The sequence below is a fragment of the Bos grunniens genome, chromosome X, assembly GCF_055505025.1.
Source record: "Bos grunniens cultivar Pamir isolate PY7600 chromosome X, Bosgru_T2T1.0, whole genome shotgun sequence".
In the NCBI taxonomy this organism is placed as follows: Eukaryota; Metazoa; Chordata; class Mammalia; order Artiodactyla; family Bovidae; genus Bos; species Bos grunniens.
In genome coordinates this window covers 34,303,249-34,316,236 of record NC_141194.1, presented here as the reverse complement: position 1 = coordinate 34,316,236, position 12,988 = coordinate 34,303,249, and the positions used below count along the sequence as shown (strand labels likewise).

The window sequence follows — 12,988 nt, the reverse complement described above, 5'->3', positions numbered from 1 at the left end:
AACACTGAGTCCCTTCAAATCCACTGCTGCTGCTGCTGCTGCTGCTGCTAAGTCGCTTCAGTCGTGTCCGACTCTGTGCAACGCCATAGACGGCAGCCCACCAGGCTCCCCCATCCCTGAGATTCTCCAGGCAAGAACACTGGAGTGGCTTGCCATTTCCTTCTTCAATGCATGAAAGTGAAAAGTGAAAGTGAAGTCACTCAGTTGTGTCCGACTCTTAGCGACCCCATGGACTGTAGCCTACCAGGCTGCTCCACCTATGGTATTTTCCAGGCAAGAGTACTGGAGCGGGGTGCCATTGCCTTCTCCTCAAATCAACTGAGACTTCCTCAAATTGTCTCCTTTCAGAGATGCTAGGAAAATCTGTCTCATTCCCAGAGAGCCAACTATACTGCAGGAAATTTGGGGATGTAAGCGACTTGGGACAGTCAGAATTGCTTTACAATCACACCTTTCCTGTGGCCATTTCTACTATGAGGCTGTAGATGCTGGCATGTTGCACTCTTGGAATTCCAAATGAGAAGTGGTCAATAAGTCATGTCTGATCTTATTTCATCATACATTGGCTCCATCTAGCAGCATCCATCCCTTTCTCCAAAACATGTACCAATGCCTTTCTCTCCTCTCCCAGTTCTCCCTTCCCTCGCACTGAGCTGCACTTCTAGGGTAGAAAAGACCAATGCTTTCATAGTTATGGGTTCTCTGCAAAAGTGTTATTTGGTACTTTGGGTCCTACCTCTCAGGTGTTCAAACAGAGCTTTTGGAAGTCAATAAACATTTTCTTTTCTCAAGCAGCTCAACTCTTACACTCAAAAACTTTGGACCTCAAGAATACTGTTAGAATTCTAAAATTCATTGGAAATGGAGTTAATTTTTTTGTTCTGTGCCAAAATGCTACGTTTGTTGAATTTTAATTTCTAGTTAAGGTGGGATAAATTATTTAGATGAACTCTATTGCTAAAAGTAATTTAAAACACTTGATAAAATTTATGAGACATCACTTAAAATATACCAAGGAGCAGGTAAGACCATGGAAAACTCCAGGGCCAAGGTTGTACTATAAAGTGAGAAGCTTAGCAGAGAATAAGACAATTGGTCTCACCTCCCTTCCCCTCAATCATGAGAGGCTTTGTGCTTACCTTATTTTGGGAGTTAGATTCTTGGGCTTGAGTAGGAATGATGGAAACAGGGAAGGCGGACGGAAACAGAGAAGCCAAGACTCAAGGTGTACTGAGGCTCGATCCCGCCTTTGCATATGCCCAGCCGAGTAGAATGCCTCACCGGCTCCCGGCAGTGTACCAAGGAGGAGAGTCTGTGATCAAAAAAGGGCTACATCCTTAGTACTAGAGAAAAGCAGAACTAACTTTTATCCAGAGGGTGCAGGAAAGTTATCTTGGTGTTAAGAGAAAAAAACAAAATCAATTACATATACCACAGATTTGTTGTTGTCTAGTCGCCAAGTCATGTCTAACTTTGTGACCTCATGGACTGTAGCCCACCAGGCTTCTCTGTCCATGGGATTTCCCAGGCAAGACCACTGGAATGGGTTGCCCGTTTCCTTCTCCAGGGGATCTTCCCTACCCAGGAATTGAAACCATATCTCCTGTAGGAAACATGTCCTGGCAGCGGGTTCTTTACCACTAGCCACCAGGGAAGCCCTACCATAGATCTACTAAGGCCAAAAAGCATTACAAGAGATAGAGAATTCAAAAAAGCTGAAGGAGGGACTTCCCTGGTGGTTCACTGGCTAAGACTTTGTGCTCCCAATGCAAGGCGCTCAGGGTTCAATCCCTGATCAGGGAACTAGATGCTGCAACTTAGAGTTCACATGGCGCAACAAAAGATCCCACATGTCACAAAAGATAGAAGATCCTGCGTGGCTCAACTAAGACCCAGTGCAGTCAAATAAATTAAATAAATAAATGAAAACTTTAAAAAGCACAATGACTCCTTTCATCAGTAAGATAAAACAGCAGGGGACTTCCCTAGTGGCTCAGTGATAAAGAATCCGCCTGTGTGTATGATAAAGAATCCCCTGCCAGTGCAGGGTACACAGGTCCCTGATCCAGGGAGATCCCACAGGTCTGGGAGCAACTAAGTAAGCCCTTGCACCTTGAATCTCTAGAGCCCACGAGGCACACCTACTGAGCTCATGTGCCCTAGAGCCAGTGCTCCACAGCAAGAGAAGCCACCGCAGTGAGAAGCCGCAACCAGAGTAGCCCCTGCTGGCTACAGCTAGAGAAAAGCCCACACAGCAAAGAAGACCCAGCACAACCAAAAATAAATAAACAAAAATCATATATATATATAAATTATATATATATTTTAAAAAACAGCATAAGCTCAAAACACACACAGCCAAAATATACACAATTATAATAAGAAAGGGAGAAACCTCATAGGAGGTTTTTAGCATACTCCTCTTTCGGTAACAATCACACAAAAAAATCAATTGGAATATGGAAGATCTAAACACTATTAACAAACACAGCCTGATGGTTATGTGTGTGTTCATACATAAATCACCCAACTACAGTACAAAACAGTTTTCATTAACATGAAGAATATTTACAAACGTTGACCATAAAGTTGTCACTGTAACTTAAATGTTACAGTAACAAAAGGGCAGCAAGTAACAAGCATAATAGACACGATGTTTTCATGTCAGTCTCAGCCTGTCCATAGCAATTATATCAGCTAGAAATGCCTGGGGCGCTCATCTGGGCCCATACTATTTGTGAGGGGCCCATACTATTTGTGAGAGCCCCACAGGGGTTTCGCCAATGAGGGCCAGTGTCCTGGCTGCGCTGACACTTGTGGTCTTTATTATGACTGCAAGATGCAACTCGGCAACAGCTATAGGGGAAATTTGAAAAAAAAACTAAGCTTATTTACTCACAAGTGCTGGAGAATACGCTGCACGCCTGGGCCACACATTGAAACCGCGGGTAGAGATGCAGAAAGAGCATGTGCGCGCCGTGAAAGACACAGAGCATGCGCAAGCAAACGAGCACTTGCAGTCTTGGGTTCCATTTTATTGGGATCTGGTGTGGCGTACTTAGGGTTTCACAGGTTAGCTCTTAATTGGTAAATATAAAACGTCAGAGTGGGAGTTAAAGCGCTGCTGCTGCTGCTGCTAAGTCACTTCAGTCGTGTCCGACTCTGTGCGACCCCATAGACAGCAGCCCACCAGGCTCCCCCATCCCTGGGATTCTCAAGGCAAGAACACTGGAGTGGGTTGCCATTTCCTTCTCCAATGCGTGAAAGTGAAAAGTGAAAGTGAAGTCGCTGAGTCGTTTCCGACTCTTCGCGACCCCATGGACTGCAGCCTACCAGGCTCGTCCGTCCATGGGATTTTCCAGGCAAGAGTATTCGAGTGGGTTGCCATTGCCTTCTCCAGAGTTAAAGCGCAGGAGGGTACAAACAAACGGTCAGTCAAATGGTTAACCAGAGCTTTCTAAAAAGAGGCACTTCCTGGCTGGGGCGGGCCTGCCTCTTCACATAACTGTGTGTTTATTCAACATGGATGTCTCTGAAGCAGATGCCTCGACAATCAAAAGCTTAATGTCAGGCACATATATACATTACAATCAAGAAAGTTCATTGTCAGGTGCTTACACTACACAATCAGCTTGACTCTTGGTGGTTTTGATTGGTAGGGAAATAGGATGATTACACAAGTATTCACTTTTCAATTTTCTATTAAACTATGTGTTTGTGTTTTATGGATTTTTCTATAATTGCATTACGTTTCACAATAAAGTTGATTAAAAAATAAGGACAATCAATACTTTCACTTTCTTCCCAAGTGATATAAGAGGTTTAATGTACTTTAATTTATTCCCATCTCAGCTTGAACATGATTATTGCCACACATTTAATTCTATATATAAATCCACTAGATAGTATTAATATTTTACCACAGTCAACGTGCACCTTCCTATGTACTTACTATTTTTTTGCTCTTACTCCCTTCTTTCATCTCAGACCTTCCCTCTGGAATCTTTTTCCTGTTTTTCCTGGAGAGGTGTATCTATAGTCTTAACATTCTGGCAGCTTCTAGTTATTGATGACATGTTTACATTTTGATGATTTATTACACTGTGTATGTATGTTTTAGGTTTTCAATGTGTAATATATTAATATAGTAATTAAATCAGAGAAGGTAAAAAATAATAACCTTAGATTTTACTTCAAATAATTTTTGGATATGCTAGTTTAAATCTCATCCCATTTTTGGCTGAAGAGAACATACATGTTTTTCTGTTATCTCCCTCCTCAGTATGTATTTTGTCACAGTAAAATATTTGTTTAATAAATTACAATGCTTTCCTTAGACATCACAATATGCAAAGAGAAACAGAACTGATCCAGTCAGTGTGGTATATTTTTGAGAGTCGTGGATTTGGAATCTGAAGTTTTAAAATTCAGATCTGGACATTACCATTTTTGTAGCTGTCTCAATTTACAAAAATTCTTTATCCTATCTTAATTTCAAATAGGACTTCCCTGGTGGCTCAGACAGTCAAGAATCCGCTTGCAATGAGGGAGACCTGGGTTTTATCCCTGGGTTGGGAAGATCCCCTGGAGGAGGGCATGGCAATCCACTCCAGTATTCTTGCCTGGAAAATCCCCGGAGCCTGGTGGTCTACAGTCCATGGGGTTGCAAAGAGTCAGACACGACTGAGCGACGAAGCACAAATTTCAAATAACTTATGTTTATAATTGAGAAAATAGTACCATTTGTGCCCATTTCACAGAAATGTTGAGTGGTACTAATGAAACAAAATGTGTGAATCTGCTTTATAAAATGGTTGAGTAACATGACTTTAAACTAGTATTATTTATGTGGATATGGAGAAGAAAAAATGAAAATTCAGTGTTTTGTGTAAACTGCAGATGAGGACATATTTAGGTATGTGGAAAACAGCATTATGATATAAAGGACACAGTAGGGATTTCTGAGTCAGATATAATAACTTAAAATAATTTACATTTCTGCTCCACTGCCTATTAGCTATAGAATCTTTTGCAAATTAACTTTTCTGAGTCTCAATTTCCTCATCTGCAGAAAAGAATAATAATATTTCATCAATACCTCATTTACTATGAAGACCCAAGAGGATACTATGTCTACAGCATCTGGGATATAGTAATGCACCACCAATGTTAGTCTTTATAATGAAAATTCAGTTAAAAAAAAAAAACTAGAATGCAATTATGGTGTTAATAGAAAATGGTCTATTCACATAGGATTCTGCATTAAAAGTCAAAACGAACTGATAAGACTAAATTTCAAAATAATACAATTGTAAACTCCAGGAGTCCTTGGGCATTAAAAAAAAAAAAAAAGTCCCTTGGGTATACCTGTGGCCTGTTTTGAAATCTGACTAAATGGCTTGGTCCAAGGTTTCTTTGTTCTGGTTTTCTCTGGCTCTTGCTGATTTGACAGCAGACATTTTTTCCCAAGGAGTCAGCTTCTTCTACAGAGAAGGCAGAGGGTAGCATAACATCTTCCCAGTTTCACCACAGATTGCGCCAGAATCCTTTCCTCACTCCCAGAAGCAGTACCTCGCTGTGGCAATACAAGAAGATGCCAATGGCCTGTAATAACTGAAGAGACAACACAGGAATATTATGGTTCTCAGTTCACATGCTAACCCTGAGTAAATGCAAACCTTTGTCTTTGAGGTTCCCTGTTTCAATGAAATGTTGAACTTTGATACATGGTTCAATCATAGAGAATGTAATATTAATATGATGATATTATAACTCAGTGCTTATCAGGCTTGAAGGGGCACATGAATCCTCTTGTAATCTTGTAAAACTGCTGATTTTAATTTGGCAGCTCTGGGGTGCTGTGGTCTTGAATGCGTGTGTCCCTCCAAAATTCATACGTTGAAAACTAATCCCCAAGGTGAATGTATTAGGAGTTGGCATTTTGGGGTGAAGTGGGCTGAAATAGTGATGTGAACAAATAACAAATACTACATCACAGAGTTTTTACCATGAGGCCACTTTGTTCTCGGGAGGGCTGTGTGCTGGCTCAGGCTGGGGTGGATCAAATGTGAGGAGTCTAGGAAAAGGACAGAGGCCCCACCTCTGTCCTTTTAATTAGCAAGCATTTGATTCCTATTGATCAATTGGAAGAAGCAAGCTGTTCAGGTAATCATTTATGACATTAAGAAGTAGGAACTTGGAAGGCCTGTGTCTGACTTTGTCTTAGGTAAACAAAGGAAGCATCTGTGAGTGTTATGGGGAAGGATGTTCCTTTGTAGAAAACCATTTTCTGAACACAGGGTTGGGGTAAGCAATGCATTTCTTTAACCATCATTGTTTTCCAGGAACACAGGGTTCATATAAAGTTCAACATTGCCAAAACCAAAACCAAGAGGAAAAGTACAGGAATTTCTTTTTTTATTTTTCCTTCTCCCCACTGAGCTACTCAAAGGACGACTGTCAGGGAAGTGGACTGGCCTGGGAATGAGACCAAGAGGAGATGTAAAACTCAACAGTTTGAGCTGCATGGCTTTCAGTTTGCTGAGACCACAGCGTCCCCTGTACTAGGGAAGAAGAACCCATGTAAAAATTTAGTTTTGTTGAGGGTACCCCATAAAAATCAGGAAATGTGATGGGTGATGTGACCTGGAGCTGAGGTACAGGATTCTTATTGCTGTTGAGTTGCTAAATTGTGTGTGACTCTTTTGTGACCTCATGGACTGTGGCCCACCAGGCTCCTCTGTCCATGGAATTCTCCAGGCAAGAATACTGGAGTGGATTGGCATGCCCTTCTCCAGAGGATCTTCCCGACCCAGGGATCAAACCCAAGTCTCCTGGTTGGCAGGCAGATTCTTTACCACTAAGCCACTGGGGAAGCCCAAAGTAGAGGATGGAAGAGAGCAAATTTGGAGTCTTGGAGTTTAAGGGTCAGAGACTCAGAGAATATATACACATGATACCCGTTGACCAGGTGTGTGTGTGACGGCTCTGGTAACAGTGACTCATGCACTGAGTGTGTATGTTACTGACCCAGGTCTTTGGACCCTTTAATCAATAGAAATTGTCAAGAGGCCAGGCAAGAAATTCAGGCAAGGCTTAACTGGGACTTATGCTGCAGCATGAGGGAGCGAAGAAACAGGAGACCTTGCTAGCTGGTTGGTAGGGGGCAGGGAACTGGTTCCTTAAATGAGGTGAGGGTAGGGGTGGATCGATGGGTTGGGCAGGAAGCTGTCGTGCACGCTACACTGCTTCTGATCTCTGGCACCTCAGAAATGGCAGTTTGTGGCCTTTTTGTATCTTACTGATCTAATTGCCCCATCTGCTCATGCGTGCAGTTATTTTTAGTCCCTCATAGTTTCTTCATGTTTTGTTGCTCGAGGAGACATTTGTCCAGGTGCATGCACTGCAGTAAAGGGTCGTAGGTCCCAGCCCGTCTCATTTACTGTGTGCTTGGCACCTACAGGGGACTTCATTCACATCTTTGCTTTTTAGTCTCTCAAGAATCCTATTTTTAAAGTATCATTTTACAGATGGGTTGACTGAGGGCCAAAGAGGTTATTGTAACTTGTTGGAAGTTAGGCAGCTAGGCTTCAGATCACTATGATACAGTCTAGAGTCGCTGCACTGAAGCGAAGAGTAAATTCATACATTAGCTTTCAGTTTATTCTTCAAAAAGTAAGGTGATTTTTCAGTGTGTTCTGATGATCATATTTTGCTCAATAATGAACAAAAATCGCATTTTTCCACAAATATGTTATAACTCAGTTTCTTCATAAAATAATATTTAGGGAAAAATGAAAAAGAAATCAGCCTCTAACACTAGTGGTCAAAGCTTAATGTTCTCATTTGCTGAAATGTGACACTGAAGTCATGGTCTCACTGTTATATTTGTCAGGCTGTGTGTTTGCTCTCTAATTATAGTTTATACGTGTCCCAGTTGAACCCTGGCTGGTTTTTGATAAAGAGGATAAAAGGAAATAGCAAGTTCACCAACTGAGATTCTCTTTACCCTTCTGTTCCCAAGGCTAACCAATTACTAACCTGACAGCCTCTGTCTTGATACCATTACCTAGGATGAGCCTTACACTCAAAGGGAAAGCCACCCATGTCCCTGATTCAAACTGCAGGATTTTACGTTTACTATTATTCACTGTAGGATGTGATCGAAGCACAATCTAACAATAGCTGGTGTTTGGTTGTCATTTCTTTGATAGGCAAATACCCAGGGAGTCTTGGGGAAGATCTTGTTTAGAGATTCAGACAGCCTAGCAGACATTGGAATTTGGAGAACTCTCAGCAGGTGACAGACACCAGCCATGAGCTTGGGTTTCTGATCAGGACACCAGCACTCAGTAAGGAAGTAGCAAGAGTACATATGGCCTCAAGTTTGGGGGGAGGGGGAGGACTCGATATTTGTAGGCAATTATTATAGATAGATAGGGACAAGGATTAAGACAAAGCCCACATTCCAGTAGGACTGTCAACTCAATTCTGAAACCTGGTGTGTTAAACTTTGTTTTCCCCTAAGAGAAAGCAAAATGAATCTGTCTTCATTATTCTTTCAGCCTTGGAGCAGCATTCAAATGGTGGAAGAGAGAATAAGTAATGAAAGAAATAGTTTTACTAGCCAGAATCAACATTGGCCTTGTATTTACCGTTCATTGTAGAAGAAAGCATCTCGATATTTGTTTAGAGACAAATGTGTTAAGAGTCACAAGTTTATTTTCATAGAGTTTCAAAAGGAAATTTTTTAAATTAAAAAGCTTTCTGATGGACAAGTAAATCAATTTGATAATATAGTAGATGCATTACAACATTTAGCCAAGACAGGCATAGATATTGAACCAAACATCAGAGGGCTAGTGCGTACTTTAAATGTTGGTGAGTAAATTCCATTTCCTGTAATAAAGGCTCTAGCAGATAAGATTTTCTATAAAAAAGCATGTACAACAAGCCCTGAGTAATTATATTCTTGAGGTTAAGGATTTCATTACACTGAAGATTAAAAATAAAACTCTAAGAACACAAACAGAATGTTACTAGAGAATTCTTCCATTTGCAACAAACTTGCCCCCAAATCAATTTTTTAAATGGCAGGATAAAGAATATGTATAGATTTAGTTAAATCAGTATATGGCTAATGCTCTTTATATTTTGTAGCTTTATGGTAATTGATCCATAAATATTTTTCAACCTTCTTTATTATCTTTTCAATAAGGATTAATGAAGAGCCCAGTATCCTGGATACTCAAAAACATTTGTGTCAAAAACAATTATTCCTCCTAAAGTTTTCTCACTAAGTATTATTAAAATATTTAGCTTATGGTTTTATTTCAGCTGAAGTGAACAATGTTTGGTGCTTAAATATGGCCAGTTCCACATTATATTCTATTTATTTAAAGTATCATCTTATAAGATTTCATCTTCCCTAAACCTTATGAGGAAGGTACTCTTTGTTCTCTTTTATAGATAAGGAAACTGAGGATTAGAGAGGAGTTGCTCAGCTAGTATATGCCAGAGGAGGGACTGACACCCAGACACCTTGCCTCCAAAGTCCCTCCTCTGAGATGTAGGGAAGGGTGGCCCAAGACAGCATGAAGCCCAACGGAGACAGAAACCTACCTTGCAAAAGTGCATTCATTGCACAGCACTCCCCCAGGGAGTATGGCCTAGTAGTTACTTGCTGAATGATACAGCAATGCCAACTATGTGCATTCTAACAAATTTAGCTCTAGCAGACCTTTGGATTATCTGCTGGATGTCTGTTTTTACAGATGAAACTGTTCCTAGTGCTTTTGTGAGTTGAGTTACAAACTGTAGGGAATTGATGGCACCACATCTTCGAGTAGTTTGTTTCTTTTTTTTTTTTTTTTTGCAGGGAGGGCTCTATCTGGGCTGATTTTTCACAAAAGTCCCAAGAGGGGGAAAAGTATCACTTATGACTTGTTTGGATTACATGAATCCTTGATGATTGAGACAATCTACAAGCATCCTTTATTGACACTGCTCTTTCCAGGTTAGTAACAAGGTTCCTTTACTACAGAATCATTATGTTGCTGACAAACTTCCCTGGATCATTTCTGTACATTATACATGCTCATTGAATTTGAATGTAATATCAGAGCAACATTTATGTCAAGATATAACAATATTCCATTTAAGAATGTAACATTCATTTGAAGAGAAAGATGGCAATTTGAGGATGAGACAATTTATCCTCTAATTTATAATATATGTCTTTAGAAGTTAATAAAGTCTGTGCAGAAAATGAGTGCTACTCATTGGAAGAACAGGAGTATGAAGTGATTTTTGAAGGCCTCTCTGAACCTATATTTTATTATTCTATTTAAAGAAAAGAAAAGAAAGTTATATACGGGTCCTGATAATAGAACTGGGGAAGAAATACCAGGCTGAGAGACAGGAAACAGATCTTCTAATCACAGGATTTTTACAATAACTAAGGATCTGGAGGAAGTCAGACCATCATTTACCTTCACTTTCCCATATTCAATATTAGGAGACTAGAGCATTTCTAAGATGACATTCAGCTATAAAATTCTACAACTTGAAAATATTTGGATCTCATTTCATTCAGATGGGTTTAGATCACTTTACTCCTGAGATTATGGTTTTCAATTTCCACGTCAATAATGGAAAGGAAATACAGCAATAAATAACACTTTTTTCTCAATTTTATGTACCTGTACACCTGCTCTGCGAATAGAGTTACAGTCTATATTTATAAAAACAGAAAAAGTAGGCAACCAATAGTATATAAAAATGCATTTATAGAAAAAAATTAACTCATAATGTGTGCAACCTGGCAAGTATGTAAAGTATTTAGGCATATAGATACCAACAGTCTGGGTCAAAGAAAGCATCTGATATAGATATGAAGAATACCCCTTCCTTGTTCCTAATAGAGAATACCACATGTGGTTGTGGGTTTTCATCAATATTATTGGGAGAGTAACAAAATATTTGAATAAGTGTCTCAAATAATACCTGACACAAATCATTTGATACCATGACGGAGACAAACCAGTTTCAGATTTCTGAGAAATCTCACAAATCAGAGTACACAGATCTATGAATCCCAGTTTTCCAGAATGTTTTTCCCTAGTATCCCTGCCATCATGACCCACTGGCATTTCCAGAATCTCCTATGTTCATCCGGAAGGCAATCAAGGCCACCCTAGCATTGACAGCTCCATGTGACCACCATTATGAGATGGTCAACAGCAGTTTTCTTGTCCTGTGAAACTAAGTAAGGCATTCTTCGAATGTGGGCTCAACGTGAATTTCTGTACGTCTTTAACCCATCAGGGACTAAGATTAGACTCTGGGTATAGAAATACATAATTAAGAAGAAGGGTTCACAAAAATATGCAATTAACTAACCTGTTTTGCTGATGCTGATCAGATTAACCACGTTTCTCCTCACTCCCTTCTGTATGGAATAATACCCTGCCTTCTATCTTGTTTGGCAAATTCCTATTTACTGTTCCAAGGAAGATCAAATGTTACCTCTTACAGGAAGTTTCCCAAATTCCCTCAGATTAATTTCTTTCTTTCCTATCATCTCAAAGTATGCTGCATGTGACTCCTTCAGAGCACTCGTATGCTGCACTATATTTAATCTTCTATTTATGTAGCTCCTCACTGCTCGGAATTTGATCAGGGAATAGTCGACCCAAACATACTTCTGGAGAGTGTCAAGGTAAGAGGGCATGATAAAATACTATTGTAAAAAATAGAATTGGCTTGCCCAAAACTACTTGCACAAATGGTGAGATATAAACCAATATACTGCAGTCCAGAATGGAGATTACAAATGAAAGGATGAAAGAAAGAAATGAAAAAAGGAAGGCGGGAGGTGGGAGAAAGAGAGTGAGAGAAAAGAAAGGAAGAAAGGAAAGAAAGGAGGGAGGGAGGGAAGGAAGAAAAGAGAAACCTTTGTCGATTTGCAATTCTTAAATTTAGTGCCATTCACATGTGACTTCATGGTGTAGCTGCATGACATTTTACCATCTTTGATATTAGTCACCTACTAGGTGGGTGCAGTAAATAGCTGCAACCACTGAAATTCTGAAATTAAGTAATACAAAATCAAAGTTTTTTTTTTCAATGAATAAATGATTTATTTTCTTACCTTATTCAAAATATCTCAATGTGTTTTAAGGTGTCAAATTCAGAAAACTGAAAAATAGAAATAAAAATGAAGAATCAGATATCAGAAAGTCTATGTAAAACTTAGAAATATATTGTCAAATGGAAAATTGGGGGAAAAGTTTTAAGCATACTCTGTTCAAGACTTTGGCAACTATATCCATGTAAGATGATTTTACTCTTGGTGAAAATAATGCTATCCAGTTGTGTCATGAATAAGAAATAATTTCAAATAAATAAAAATATATGCATGCAATATTTAATCTCTCATTTTAAAAACTCTAAATATATGAGAATAAAAGCTTGTAGTCAAAAATTTGAAGCCTACAAGGTACCCAGTTTTCTTAATTCTGCTCTGCTCTTGCTAGACAGAACAGAGGTTTTGTGGGACAAACCTCATTGCTTTTTGACCTCAGAACCCAGAAGAGGTAAATGATTGATAAATGCTTTTTGAGTGAATGAATTATCATTGTCTTAAATTTTCTCATTTCAAAGTAGGCCAAGACTCATTACTTCATTGCCAATGTTATTGTCACCATCATCAGCTTCAAATTAATTAGACCCAGTCTTCTGTAGATAAATGACTCTGATTGCTGACACAGCGAAATTTGCAGAGCATTGTGAAAGCCCTTTTCATCAAAAAGAACCCCTTGATTCTACAGTAGCCAATTTAAAATGTTATATTTCCTTTAAAATTGCTTTGTATGGGTCCAGAAATGCTTTCAGTCCTAGACAGCTGGTGACCTGTACTTTTTGATGAGCACTCCTTTGCAGAGAAGTTCCATATTCCATGGATTCAATGGAGCATGGGATTGGTATG

The 12,988-nt window shown here is 39.4% G+C and overlaps 1 protein-coding gene across 17 annotated transcripts in view; it reads right to left on the bottom strand.

Moving 5' to 3' along the window:
• Nucleotides 1–3,419, bottom strand: part of LOC147340106 (uncharacterized) — a 281,692-nt gene extending 278,273 nt beyond the window's left edge. For 5 of the 17 annotated variants that reach the window (XM_086387618.1, XM_086387617.1, XM_086387616.1 and 2 more), the window contains exon 1: nt 2,900–3,073. In XM_086387618.1, coding sequence (XP_086243744.1) covers nt 2,900–2,996 — 97 coding nt within the window. In that variant the 5' untranslated portion in view covers nt 2,997–3,073. Of the gene's footprint in view, nt 1–1,139; nt 1,313–2,899 lie in introns of all 17 variants that reach the window. The other 12 variants (XR_015158908.1, XR_015158912.1, XR_015158915.1 and 9 more) reach the window with 11 other exon arrangements.
• Nucleotides 3,420–12,988: the final 9,569 nt, after the last annotated feature.